Source organism: Xylocopa sonorina, chromosome 8 (genome assembly GCF_050948175.1).
Source record: "Xylocopa sonorina isolate GNS202 chromosome 8, iyXylSono1_principal, whole genome shotgun sequence".
In the NCBI taxonomy this organism is placed as follows: domain Eukaryota; kingdom Metazoa; phylum Arthropoda; class Insecta; order Hymenoptera; family Apidae; genus Xylocopa; species Xylocopa sonorina.
This window is the reverse complement of record NC_135200.1, coordinates 8,599,878-8,614,046: the sequence shown is the minus strand read 5'-3', so window position 1 is coordinate 8,614,046 and position 14,169 is coordinate 8,599,878. Positions and strand designations below refer to the sequence as shown.

At 36.9% G+C, this 14,169-nt stretch overlaps 3 protein-coding genes across 5 annotated transcripts; 1 reads left to right on the top strand and 2 right to left on the bottom strand.

Moving 5' to 3' along the window:
- Nucleotides 1-149: 149 nt before the first annotated feature.
- Rhogap1a (Rho GTPase activating protein at 1A) lies at nucleotides 150-7,349 on the bottom strand. Of its 2 annotated transcripts, none has more exons than XM_076899100.1 (13): nucleotides 6,779-7,349; nucleotides 5,489-5,963; nucleotides 5,180-5,414; nucleotides 4,775-5,054; nucleotides 4,522-4,701; nucleotides 4,186-4,401; nucleotides 3,891-4,010; nucleotides 3,567-3,811; nucleotides 3,192-3,489; nucleotides 2,717-2,999; nucleotides 2,364-2,634; nucleotides 2,099-2,270; nucleotides 150-1,834 (listed from the first exon to the last, which is right to left on the bottom strand). In XM_076899100.1, the coding sequence occupies exons 1-13, from the start codon at nucleotides 6,890-6,892 to the stop codon at nucleotides 1,418-1,420; spliced, it is 3,306 nt and encodes a 1,101-aa protein (XP_076755215.1). In that variant the 5' UTR covers nucleotides 6,893-7,349; the 3' UTR covers nucleotides 150-1,417. The 2 variants fall into 2 exon arrangements, with proteins under 2 accessions (XP_076755215.1, XP_076755216.1); XM_076899101.1 differs by having other exon boundaries at nucleotides 3,228-3,489; nucleotides 6,779-7,347.
- A 454-nt stretch (nucleotides 7,350-7,803) lies between these two features.
- Rnb (BTB/POZ domain-containing protein Rnb) lies at nucleotides 7,804-12,272 on the top strand. 2 transcript variants are annotated; one of them, XM_076899103.1, is made up of 7 exons: nucleotides 7,804-7,910; nucleotides 8,249-8,617; nucleotides 8,757-8,977; nucleotides 9,051-9,770; nucleotides 9,840-10,015; nucleotides 10,106-10,346; nucleotides 10,433-12,272. In XM_076899103.1, exons 2-7 carry the CDS (start codon nucleotides 8,363-8,365, stop codon nucleotides 11,364-11,366), a joined length of 2,547 nt encoding a protein of 848 aa, XP_076755218.1. In that variant the 5' UTR covers nucleotides 7,804-7,910; nucleotides 8,249-8,362; the 3' UTR covers nucleotides 11,367-12,272. The 2 variants fall into 2 exon arrangements, with proteins under 2 accessions (XP_076755218.1, XP_076755217.1); XM_076899102.1 differs by lacking the exon at nucleotides 7,804-7,910 and having other exon boundaries at nucleotides 8,150-8,617.
- Nucleotides 11,826-14,028, bottom strand: Sad (Cytochrome P450 family protein sad). Its single transcript, XM_076899108.1, has 6 exons — nucleotides 13,378-14,028; nucleotides 13,083-13,273; nucleotides 12,674-13,005; nucleotides 12,319-12,543; nucleotides 12,016-12,228; nucleotides 11,826-11,949 (listed from the first exon to the last, which is right to left on the bottom strand). Exons 1-6 carry the CDS (start codon nucleotides 13,914-13,916, stop codon nucleotides 11,836-11,838), a joined length of 1,614 nt encoding a protein of 537 aa, XP_076755223.1. The 5' UTR covers nucleotides 13,917-14,028; the 3' UTR covers nucleotides 11,826-11,835.
- Nucleotides 14,029-14,169: the final 141 nt, after the last annotated feature.

Sequence of the window (14,169 nt, the reverse complement as noted above, 5' to 3'; positions counted from 1 at the left end):
TGAAGTATACGCATAGAGAAAAGAAGCATCATTTGGTTTTATCTTTTTGTTCTTAAAGAGCAATTTGTGTAAACATATTATAAAGCTAGGATATAGTTAATAATTAATTAAATATAATCATGAAACGATACCATTAAGTGTTGTTTCTGTTAAATTTGTCAAGTGATTACTTGTTTAATTTGCAATACTTCAAAGGGTTAATCGTGATTCTCTATTGAAGATAGGAGAGAGAATTTTTCTCTTTGGTGCTTAATTAAGCTGTACTTAGACACGAAAAATATTGATTAATAAAAGAAGAAATTTAAAAAATAGCTGCTGAAAAAATTTGGTTACATATATATAAAGTGGTTTCTGTATCTTACTCACAACTTGGTAGAGGAATGTAGTAGGTACGTGTGTAATAAAATATAATGCTTTGCGCATATAAAATATTTATGCTTAGCTTATTGAAGACTTGGAAGATCATGTTTTCTTTCAAAATAGTTCTTTTTTCTAATATATTGAAGTTTCTGTCATAAATTAATTGTGCTAAGCAACTCGAAGAAAAAACCAACACGAGTCTAATCACAGCTTAAATATCGAAAATTTGATCTTGAGTTATCCAGTGATATTCTTTATAAAAATTCAAGAGCGCAGAATTTGTTCAAAGCAAATGAAGAGCAGAATTGAACACAGAATTAGCAGGAAAACGTGATTTCAATAAGAAACATAAATATAGAATGGCAAAAGTGGAATAGAGCCAGTATATTTTGTGTATACTATTAAAAGCTTTGATTCGCACATCTGAGGAACGTGCTTCCTGAAATTCTTAGGAACGTGATTCTTTCGAATACGTGGACATTTTTGTGGACACATGCGTAAAAAAATTTAGATTCTCTGCTAGGAACACGCCCCATTGGAAAAAGTACTTATTTTCTAAAGCATGGATGTGTTAACGACCAGACTTCTGTAATTATGTCCCTCTCTTTTTCTCATGGGAAATTTTTCCTTTAACATAGCTTCTCCTTTCTTTTGCTGGAAATGTTTTACGTATGATCATCATGTAACAAGAGATCAGAAGCTTGAACTTCGCGAATATATAAGTATAAAATATATATTAAGGGGTTCGAAGTACAGTGTACGTGTACCTTAACTCCACTTTTGCTACATTATTCATTATGCGTACCAATACACAAGGAAATTTCATCGATCAAGGTTCTCGTCAAAGCCTGTCTATTTATCGTGTCTAATTCAGAGTTGTATAAACGATACGTCACAAAATTAATAAAATATATATATGTATATATATATATATATATTATTAAAAAGTCATTAATTTTTTTACATTACAGCGTGAGTTGCTGCGAGCCTAAACTTTGTAGCGAGACTCGCGATCGGGCAGCTAACGCTACGATGTATATCAACAAGAACCTCTCGACTAGAGTGACTGATTGTTCTGTTGCATGTGCATTTGCAAGAAACAGTAAAGTATACCAGCCTGCGCCATCACATCTACGGTGCCGGCGGCTAACGGATCTCGACTCTTCGCATCGGATCGTGAGTTCGTACCGGGACGCAAAAGTGTCGGTCCGAACACTGTCGCTAAATTGTGCAAGGACATTTTATTTTGAGCCTCATGTTTATTAACTCGTATCAAGTGAGCAAGCAGAAAATCAATGACCGCCTTATTTACGATCGGCAGGCGTTCGTATACTCTTCTGAGAGCAGCACCTTTCGATAATTCGCCCGTTTGGAAAGCTTCTAAAAATGCTGGATAAAGGGCATCGGTAAAGAGGGCTTCCGGCATTTCGCGTAGATATAATTTTAGCACACCCGTCACAGAGTGGACATCAACCTAAAAATGTAAAGGTAATCGATGAGATTCTATAAATGGTGAGTTAACAAAGCTTTTGTTGCCATATACGTATCATTGACAATATTGAATTTTCATTTGTATTTCATTTGCATTATATCACGTGTTCTCAGCCAGACAATGTTTAGAATAATTAACACGTTCGTTACAACACGATATGTGTGGCAAACCTTCACCTCAGTCCATGCGAATGCAGTAATGACACTTCACAACGAATGCCATCGTACTGTACAATATAATAAATACCTCTTTAAGCAATTGTTCTGCTTCGTACGAATTACTTTCAAATGATTTACGTAATTTCGTTAAGTCAGAAGCTGAGCCAGAAACGCGATACAATCCCACTTCACCGACTCCTCTCCTTTCCACTTCTCTGACGCATGCTGTTATAATAAAAGGAACATCGCGTTTCTCACGTCTAGAAAGGAAATATAATTGTAAACATAAATATATACATTATATATTAAAGAAAACCTTAAATAAAAGAATTAAAATAAATCATAAAACATACTTGCACACTTGTTGAATTTTAGCTCCAAATAGACCTTGAGGTTTAGCTGACGGTACCCGTCTTAATGTTACTTCGCTTGGAACGAAACGTAGAGCTACGTCTAACGTAGCTGGGCCTAAATTTAATGATCTCTCTACTTGATCCGACTGAAGCCAAGACCTACTCAATCTTTGTATACATTTGCCTCGCAACACAGACCGTGTTCCACATTCTTCATACAATAAGATTCTAACATTTTGACTCCCCTCCAACTCCACAACGAATGTTTCACCTTTGACGAATAATACAGTAAAATTAAAAATAATTTACTTAAAGGAATTTTTTAATTGTTTTTCGTTAAAATAGAACTTTACCCCAAGTGGGAGCTTGACCTCTTGCAACTCGACTCCTAGCACGTTTAAAGTAGTGACCATAACTATCAACCTCTACTATAATGTAAAGATCTCCTACTCTATCTAAACCTGGCGGTGTCAGGCCAAGTAATGTCAAATGAAGGTCGCCCAATAATAAACTTTCATCTCGTCCTGATCTCAGTAAATAGCTGCCCATATCTGTTTGCAGATACGTGCGACAAGCTGTAACCCAAGCCTGTAATTCGTACATTGATAAAGGTAACGGTCCTGGAGGTTGTCCACCCTGAAAAATTATAGTTTAATATTTTTTTGCGATTCACTGAAATTAGAAAAAATAATAAAATTAAAAATTGAAGATATTTTAATAATTCTCTTTAAAATATCATTACTTGCATCCTCGTGTTGAATTTAAATAAAATATATTGTTAAAATATTTTTATGTTATTTATTTATTCGAGATCTGTAAATTACGCACCTTTGGCTTATCTAGGTACATATGGGAACGCATTACCTGTTGCAATGCCTCCACCGCTTCAACCCATTGAGAACGTTCAAATTCACTGGACAGAAAGAACGTGTATGAATTTTGTACTCGTTGTTGACTTTTATGTGCAACGCGTAATACTAAGTTCGGGGATGCTAATACTAATTGAGCCTCGAGCTCAGCAAGCTTCTTCCGATTTTTTTCCGAACCTCTACCACCAAGTCGAATTCTTTTTTCATCGTTTCGTTCTTCCCATAAAATCTGGTCACGTACTGTACATGCTTGTGACCTAAATATATAAATGATCAAGGTATAATTCTTACGCTAAAGATTTTATTAACAATAAACAGCAAATTTCATTTTTACCTTAAGGCTACAACATTAGCTGGACTAGTCTCGCGTGGTTCAACACCATCTTCCGTCACTACTGCTTCTGCCACTGGTACATACCACTTTAACTCGAATGTAAATTTGTCTCTTCCCGAAGCTTTATACTTCGCACAGGCGATTACGTCATTAAAAAGGAAGAGATGTCTCAATTTTCTGTGGCCGTCAGACAGTTCTACTACAAATGAATTTTTCACTAATCTTCGTTGTGCCCTATCATGACTCTGCAATTAATATAGATAAATTTATAACATCTTTAAAGAAATTAGCAATAATAATTAACTATCACTGCACTTTCTTTACCGGAAACATCGATTTTGTCTGAATAATGTTAAATTCGTCCAGAAAATTTCTAGTCATAGCAAGAGCTTCTGAAAGTGGCGTATGATCTGCATGATTCATTGGTGTGTGCTTAAGGAGATCCTACAATCAATTGAAGTAAAATTATCAAATGTGAATCGCGATAAGATAAAATGTACGAAGTATATTTCCACACAATTTGATTAACCTAGCCAATAAACGCTTTATCAACGATATATTTCTGTATCTATATGCAGTTGGTTTAACACAATGCACACACGAACGATGTGATACTTACGTGCAATACGAGGGCATTCTTTTGTACTCGAGCTACTGGCTTATGCAAAAGATCTTCAAGAGATAGACCTGGTCCTTTCGGGAATCCTCTGAGTCTTATATCCCTTGTGATTTCGCCAAATTGAGTAGAATGCGCAGAACACCTTCGCACGGTATCAGTAGCACGAGCATAATTATGTAAAAAAGCTCCATATAATCCTATATTGCTGGCCATTACCTTAATATTCATGTATCACGATAGAATATTAATAAAACAATAGGATAAATAAATATTACATTCTAATCACTATTAACGACATTTGAATTTATTCTATAAAGCTACTCATTTAATTCTTACTTTAAATTGTTCGCCTATAGTAGTTTTGCTATCCCATTTCTCTAGTTTATTTCTAAGACCGTCCAAGAATGTTTGATGCAGTGCGTGTAATTCGGGAATCTTATAAAACATCGTGCCAAATTCATCTTCCGAGATAACAGGCTGAGATGTTGTCAGTGTAGCCCTAATAGCTTTCATATACTAAAAACATACATTGTTAGCGACAATAATAAAATTGATATGTGTTATGTAAACTACTAGATAAATTACGTACTTGTAGCATTACATTTAGACACTCGACATAAGTAGTTTCACTCTCTACTACCGAGTTTACGATACATTTCATTATACACGTCCTGTCATCTTCGCGATCTTTACTTTTATCTTGTCGACGAGGCGTTGTTGGCGTCGGTGATTCTAAGCTACCCTCGCTTAGACTTAAAGGCTCCGCGTCACTACTACCAGTTTCATTGTCAGTACTAAGGGCACGTAATAAAATGGGTGGTGCGGGACTTGCACCTTCTTCATCTTCGCTATCCATTGCTGCCCTGTGTCTAGAAATGTTTATAAAAAATGAAAAAATTCAATACTTGTTCTCATTACAAACTAATGTCATGTTTCCCAAATCTGTAAAGGTAGTCATTAAAACAGTTAAACTAGGGAGGATATAACTACTTACTGTATAAAGTAATCAATATTGACATAGTTGCTTTGATTTCCTGGTGAGTCTGGTAAGGAAGGTGGTCTTCTTGGTGGGGCTCTACTTCCATTATTGTTTCCCACAGGTGCAACACGAGCATCGATATATACATATTCTCCTGTTTGATCTAATGCTACAGAATCATAGTAAGGCTCTTCCTCGGATACCTCTGCATCGCCATCCTCTCCATCTTCATTAACTGCATTTTCCAAATCTATTTCCCAAGTATAAATAAACTAAATAAACGAATATAATTACAAAAAGGAAAATGTAAAACAAGTGAAACACCTTTCTCATCTTCCTCTTTAAGAGATTCTTCATTTTTGTCTTTCTTTGAGCTTCCAGTCACTTCGATCACAGTGACATAATTACTTGGCACATCTGGGTCACTGTTTCTTCTAAGTTCAGGCACTTTATCAGGACTTTTCGGTATTTCACTTTTGGGTCTTTTACTTGTACTTAATGTAGAACTCAATTCGGAAACACATTTGTCCTGAAATTTACTTATGTCTTCTCTTGCGGGAAGAGGTGGAGCTGATGATTCCACGCGTTGAACACGAGTCGAGCTTGTAGAATCTGATAAATTATTCTCTGCCGCTTGACAGATGTGTTGATTTTGAGATTCAGTTGCCTGTTGTTTCTCAGGAGTAGTAGCAGTGCTACTATTAGCCAGTTGCTTATGGCGCTCAACATCAGCCAATAGTCTTTCTAAATATTCCACATAAAATTCTTCTTTTTCAAGTTCTTCCTTCAAAGCAGTTACCTATAAAAATAATTTATTTATTATTTCTTGTACAGGCTGTATTAATAAATAATATAAATACATCTTTTTAGAGCATAATGATAACAAAACTTAGATAAGCAAGATGATTCAGTGTCAGTAGACCAAACGAGGAAGTTTAGTAATATGAACTGATACTCTTACTAAAGCAGAGTTAGCTAAACATATTTGGTGACTTAATTTCCTTTGCAAGTATAAAATGTATGGATATCAAATAATTCTTGACATTTTTTGTGAAATTAGAACAATTTAGTATCAAAATAATACAACAGCATAAATAGCATAAAATAATATAAACTGTATAAAAATTATAATCATTAAGCAAGTATAACTTGAGTCAATTTTCTGGCTAAGTAAAGAATTAATATGATGACTCATAGAATAGTTCTCAATGCCTCAGCAAAATGAAACATTTCAAATAAACTGATAATGACATAATTAGCTATTAGAAAATGAAAATCTTTCTGATAAAAATATTATAAATTATATAACAACTTCCCTTGATCACCTTATTGCCATTGCTATTAAAAATAATACAGGTCCGCCTCTACGATTATAAATAAAATACTACCATTTGCAAAGTGAAAATTCCCTCTCTTTTTTCTTGTTGTGTAAAATATTACTTAATTATAAAAGGACCGGAAAAACCACAGAAAACCACGTGCGATGTTATATCAGAATTTAAATCTGGATGAGAAAAAGATGAAATTCACGCGAATCCTCGGGAGCTTCGTCAAAACACATCCTTTGTCATGGTAATTAGAAGATAAGAATACGATTTCTGATTGGGCTCTCACCTTCTGTTTATGCTTGACTAGGTTGGCCCTGACGTCCTCTTCCCAGGCCGCCGGCAAGGCGCTGTCCGGGAATCTTTGTACCCAGACACGCTGGAAATCCCCGAAAACGCTCATCACTTCACTCCAGGCTGTTTAAAGAGAAGACTCCTCGGGGACGACGACGGTCTCGTGCAGGATTCAGGCCGCTGTGTACATTGCACGGGCGCGGCAGTCGCTGCTCTCACCCGAATTCGCCTGATTATAATCTCGTTTCGAGGCAGAGAATCCACTAAGACGGACGTGTAACCGTAACGAGGCATAAGTCGTTTGTTTCGTGCGCGAGAACGATTCCACTTCTTGGATGCACGTTCAAGCCTCTATCCAAGAATCGAGAAAACTGAGCGTCATACAGGCGCTGTCATCTTGTCGACATCTCCTGCGTAGCTCACGATCCGATCCCCATGCCCACTCCTAGTATTTTGACGCCTCGCGCTATACTCGATTCGCGGACACTGCCCCTACACCCAGCAGGTGCGCGTCACGGACGATGATACTTTTCACGGTGCGCTTACGCAAAATAGAAATTCGTGTTTCTTACGAAACGCGGCTAAAATACAGCGTTTTTGTTTAACCCTGGGGAAGTAGAAGTTATATATAGAAGTTGTGTCCGGTTCGAGCATTAGACGATCGTAAATTTTAATATGAAACACATTTTTCAGAAGAATACGATGAAAGTTTACCACAATTGTTTAGAGCTGTTGTCACGATGATTCTATTCTATAAGGCCTCTACAGAAATAATACTGCTGAAAAATAATGCGTACATAATGAATTAAATTGCAATTCAGTTGAAAATAATTGTTAGTAAAATAGATTGAGATGTTTATAATGTATAGAAGTAGTTACATTTTTTTATACGATCGTATTAGAAAATGCAAAGTGCAGACTGATTTGAAAGTGAGATCTCGAACAACACGGAGGTAGCATGGTGTCGGCGACGTGCTGTTACAGTCTCGTGAACTCGTCGGTAACAAGTTCATAGTAATCTGTCGCTACACTCGTAAACGGAAATGCTGGCGTCTCGTGTCACTAGCACGATACTTTAATGAGTTGACGCTTTAATGAGTTGATTTTATTTAAAGCTGAACATAAATGTACGTATACCTGACAGAGATGGTAAGATTAACGTAACAATTTTTGTTATGAAAATTTTTGATAGCACATTCTAACCTTTTTTATGCGATGGATACTGATAGTTGTACAATTGGTTAAAAAATTAGAACCATTTAAATCTGACGTGTCGATATTACGCATTTGCATAATAGTATCAGCATTTCAGTATGTTGACTTGTTAATAAAACACCTTTCTTTTTTCGCACTTTGAAATATCGCATATTTATGCTGGAACCAACCATCAATGGGGCATCAAAATACCACGTGACTGTACTCCCCGCTCCGCGGAAATTGACTCATCCCCTCGTCCATGGTAAAGGTTTATGCTCCGTACCCGATATTCCTATGTTCATGGTTGGCAGCATAATTTAGAGGTTATGTTTCTTTAACAAAATTAACGAATTATCGTTAATTTGACCGTTTCTCGGAAAGAATGTCGGCCGTGGACGAAAAACAAGAAGGCCCAGTACTTCGAGACTTATTAACATATATAAAATCGGAATCAAAAAATGGAATTTTGTCGTGTTTAATACGACTTAAAAACGATACGAAATGCTATAAGCAATTCACCAAAGATGGAGGATTAAGCATTTTAGTAAATTTACTTCGTTATGATAATGCGAAAATATTAAACATAACTTTGAGTATTTTAGCGAATGCTTGCATAAGTTCCGATGCAAGGGAAAAGGTACAAGTATATTAATTTTTGTACATTTTTGCAAGATCCATCAATGTAGATGTCATCTGTCAAACAGGATACACTTTCTGTATAGTCTGTTTGTTCATAATAATGCGATGACAGTTGTATCAAATATGTTATATTGCAGGTTAAAGGATCCAAAATAGCGAGTCGAGTAGTTTCTATAATAAAGCATATCAATTTAGGAAATACTATACACTGCCGTGCTTGCAGATTGATTGGAAATCTGTCCGAGTGTGAATGGCATGCAAAATCATTATGTGAAGCTGGAGCAATTCAAGCTCTAGTTGATCTTTTACAATTAGAAACGAATATACAAACTTATTTAATGGGTATCAGAGCTATAAGGTATTTAAAAAGATAATTAACATCCTTGTATTAATAAGTATTGCTTATTAATTTACATATTCCTTTGCCATAGAAATATTTGGAGTATGCAGGAAGGTAACAGAGAAGAAATCTTAGGAACTAAAATAATAATTAGAATTACAGGTTTATTAGTGACAGCAAAAAAACAATCAGAGACGAACACAAAATATTTAGAACTAGTAGAAACCTGTTTAAAAGCCATGTGTGCATTTTCAGCTGCACTAGATCCCAATGTAGGTGAGCAAATGCAAGGAGAAAAGGACATACAAGGCTATAAGTGTATTGTGCAATGCTGTGATATGAATAATAAAATGGCGATTAAATGTTTATATAATCTTTGCTATATTGCTGAACATCGCCCTATATTGGGCAATGCTGGTGCTGTTGAAACTCTTATTGCTTTAATCAAGGACCGTTTGGAATTGTCCAAGGAGACATTAGTCTGTTTATCTCTATTTTGTAGAGAAGCTGTAAATCGTGCAAGAGTTAGAATGGGATCTGGTTTAGAATTAATGTTATCCTTATTAAAAGATCTAGAGAATGAAAAATATCATCCGATGTTATGGGATGCTCTAGCACAATTCATTTATGATGATCCAAGCATTATGGTAATGGTAAAAAATGGATTGCTAGATTTGATAATTACAAGGTTACAGAAAATAGTGACAGAAATGATATTTCATGAAGAGACTAAAGTTTCAAAAAAAAGAGGAAATGATTCTCCTCCTAATAAACAAACAGGGTTAAAGTACAATCGAATGAACTTAGGACGGTATGTTTGTAATTTCATTTTCTATTCATTGTTGCGAGAAATCCAAATTCATGAATCTTTCATTTATAGATTTAGTTCAGATTATTATCGAGACGATTGGAGCCCGGGCAGTGCGGCTAGCGTTTCCTCTTCACCTCCTAGTACACCACCATTACCTTTCTATGATCCTGTTGAATGCGACGAAAATACCGAGGATAATTACAGTCCAGTTTGTAGTGATACAGAAATGATGGACATTGAGGATGGTACATTAATTTTTACATATTTTATAAAAAATATTATGTAGCGAAGAAAACTTTTAGAGATTAATGAATGCTTTACTTGTACTATCTTAGAGCCTCAAGCAGAAGTAGAATCATTGAAAAGCTGCAAATCGGTATCTATAGACGTAAAAGAGTACCAAGTCTTCTCCTGGGAAGTTGCAGATATATGGACTTTCATATTTTTAAGCCGATTAAGTTGTTCAGATGATCCGATTGATCGATTGGCCGACCCCGCGACTATTAAAGCTTTATCAGCCTACATTAGAGAAAGTAGGAGTCCAAGGGCGTCTAGAATTTTAATTAGAATCACAAGGTAAATCAACTACTTTATTATGTAAAAATGTTACTTGTAGCAAAAACTTATAATATTGAACAGAAATATTTTCTGTACATACACAGAAACAGAGCGTATTTGATACCATTGCTAAAACAAGGCTTTGTTTTTGAAGCCCAAACATTGTATGGTTCCGAACAATATACGAGACAATTGTGCGCCTTAGCAGAAATCGGCGCAACAATAGGCGAACTTACATCTATACTGGTTCGTGGCGAGGAAGCTGATAAGTCAATTACTGCAGTCTCAATACCATTCTTAATCAAGTCTCGAGATACTCTGAAATTGCTGCTAAACAATTACGGTGGTCTTCGATTAATATTTGATGTCTTGTCTGATCAACAACATAGTCTTCACGAAAACGCCATTTGGGCTATTTGCCAACTAGCAAATACGTTGGAAATTCAGCCCGAGGTAATGGAAAAATGTCAAGTTGCAGACGTCGCTGCAACTGATTTTCCAAGAGTATACGACAATCATCCGAAACCTGCGACAGTTACGTTCGAATTGGATGATGGTACGACTGTCGATGCCTGCAGGCAAACGTTATGTCAAAAATCGGATGCCTTCTCCGCGATGCTTGAAGGAAATTTTTCTGAATCGGGAAAGAAATTGGTAAAATTACGAAATACGTCAAAAGAAGGTCTCATTACGTTATTACTGGCTGCAAATGGAGCAACTTTAAAGAATGGAACAATCGAATCTTTGTTGGATGCTGTCCTGTTAGCTGACAAATTTCTTATGGCTGATATTTCGGATACCCTGACGGAGAGTTTTATTTCCAAGTTGAATTATAAAAATTTCGGTAAAGCTTGGAATTGGGCGAGAGTAAATTCGTGCCACGAATTGAAATCCTATTGTGTGAAGACTTTCCTTACAACCTCGATGACCAAGTCCGAAAGAATGCAAGCGTTTCGAGATTTTTGTATCAGCGGATATCTTCACCAATTTTTGGATGAAGTGAGGGAAATCATAAACAATGTTTTGTGCCAACGTTAACAATTAAACAATTTTATATGAACATGGTATCTAATAGGAACAGCTCAAAGTAATAACGACCATTCGATCGTTTAAGAGGCAGCTCCTAAGAAGGCAGCACTTAATGAATCTTTTATATGATAAAATATTTTATTCATTGCGTATCCCGGTCATGTTTGTTGTGAATATAGCTTAAGACATGGAATTGATGTATATTAATAATTATATAATCTGTAAGTGTCACTTGATTAACGATATACATTTAAGTGCTAATAATTGTGTATGTATATATAAATGTATATATATGTATAACGCCGATAGTATTTGGATTTAGTTTATTCGATATAAATGTATACGGATAAAGTATTATTGCTTCGAAGAGACAAATAGAAAACGCGAACAATAAAAAATGTATTTTCTTGTTCCTGGGTAAGAATCCGTTTTCTTGCGAGCAAAATTGAAGGGGGAAGGCAGGATTACACATTAATTACTAGTTTCTTCTTGTCAACTTTAACTTCATCGAATCCGATGGAACAGAAATCAGGTGCAATATTAATTTCACCTGATCCTTATTTATACATTCTATTTTGAATGACTTAACGAGCTGCAATTTTCAACACAAGATAAATTAATTGCTGGATTATTATCGTTAATTTAATTGCTTACGTACTTCTGCTAACGCAAGCGATACTTGGATTTCAGCAAGTTTTCGACCAATGCAGCTTCTCGCGCCTAAAGCGAATGGTAAACTAGCGTGTGGGTGCACCACACCTTGATAAGTGCCCTTTTCCGTCCTAATCCATCTTTCCGGAAGGAATTCATTTGGCTGCGAAAAGTTTGCCGTGTTGCGACCGCTTGAATAAAGTGACAACACAAGCAATTCCTGTAACAAGTATCACATGGTTTTTAAATATATTTTTTATCATTCACCAATGCATTTTCTTTCAAATGACATAATAGTAAATTAATTTACCCCTTTTGGCACAAAGTAATTACCAATTACGCTGTCTTCTGGTAAATAACGAGATATAAACGGAGCTATAGGATACAATCGAAGCGATTCTTTAATTATGCCCCTTAATAATGACGAACGTAGCAATTCTTTTTGACTAAGAACTTTTACGTGTTCGAACAATTCCTGTTGCCTTTCAGGATGATTACACAAGAGTAACAATATCCATTGCAAGGTGGTCGCTGTCTGAGCATAAAGTATAGAGTTACTTTCTAAGTATTAACAGATATAGAACATAAACAACTGTACAATCTAATTTTCCAAACTTTATTCTGAATGTGAGCTTTCATCTAAATTGTTTAATTTTAAATCGCACCGTGTCGCCAGCTGCTAAAATAAAATCGGTAACAATGCAGATAACATCTTCGTCCCGAATCCCTTCCTGTTTCATTCTTTTCAATAAACCGTCTCCGCCCAATTTAATCATTTCCGGTACCAAAACTCGGACAATTTCGAACGCTGTGTCAACAGACGTAACAAATTTCCTCCACACGGGTAAGCGTAAATTCATCGCCAATTTAGCTGGTATTATGGACAACGTAGCTGAGTGCTCGAATATTTTGTGCAACATTTTTGCCAATATTTCGAAATCTCGGGTCAGCTGTCCGTTACAAAAATGCCAAGATCCCATTAACGTAGCCACCATCGCTACAATATCAAAAGCGAACATTTATGCACATTTACTATCCTCCTGTTCTGGAAAAAACGAAATAACTACTCTTTACCCTCGATAGACCATTGATACAGTTGAATCTGCAAGTTCTCTATGACAGCGTTGTTCTTTATTTGCTCCCTCCATTTCGCACTAAGTCCCTCGGCCACCTCCTGACACGGACCGGCCATTAAGCTCGTCGGATCCGGTATTAACATCACTTTGTTCAAAATCTTACGGAAATGTATCCATTCCTCTCCATTCCTACCAGAACATAAAGGGACATGTACAGAAATTGAAATGTCGGAAAACGCGAGATTCCTTCGTTTAACAATGTGAATGAAAGCAAGAGCTTAAAGCTACTGTACATGAACAGCAGACCACGACGGCATTTCCGTATCTCGTTGTAAAGCGTCCAAGCTTCCGGTAGGAAGTGTTTAGGCGCCGATCCTTCTAGCCGGAAGATTCTGCGGAATTCGTGCGGTGAGTTTACAAAAACGGCGGTGACCGGGCCCAAACGTTCCCTGTAAACGGGGCCCAGCTCCTTGTGCCTCCTGTCGACGTACTCGTGCTGCCTTTTCGGCCCTCCCGCGAGAATGAACGAGAAGAGCGTCCCGAATATAGGAAGACCACGCGGTTCTGGCGCTTCCTGCGAAATAGCTTCAGCCGCGACTGTCGCCGCAGCGGTCCCGTAATTTCTGTCGCGCGATTTCTCCGCGATCTCTATCTTCGAACGACACGCACCGTCCGCCGGTTTCGAGATATCGGTCGGATCATCGATTCTCGAGGCTCGTGACGCGCCTGCGTAATTGCAACCGGGTACATGGTACTGTAACACGATGACACCGTTGCAAACGCTTAACGATTTGCCGCCTCTCAGCGTATTACGCGCGACGTTCAGCTTCATCGTTTGGCAGACTAGTTCGGTTTTCGACTTATCTGCGGAGTTCTACGTGAGTACTAACGTGAGCACCCCGTGACACGATTCGGTGTTATTTTACATCGAATACACGTCACAGAGCGGGTGTCCAATTCGAAACGTTTATTTTTTTTTTTGCAGCCGGGATCGTTCTCTTCAAATTGACGAACGTGACTTCATTGAAAATGAAGCCGTCTGACGGTTCTAGAAGAGGATCCTGTTTTATTTCTCTGGTGTCATG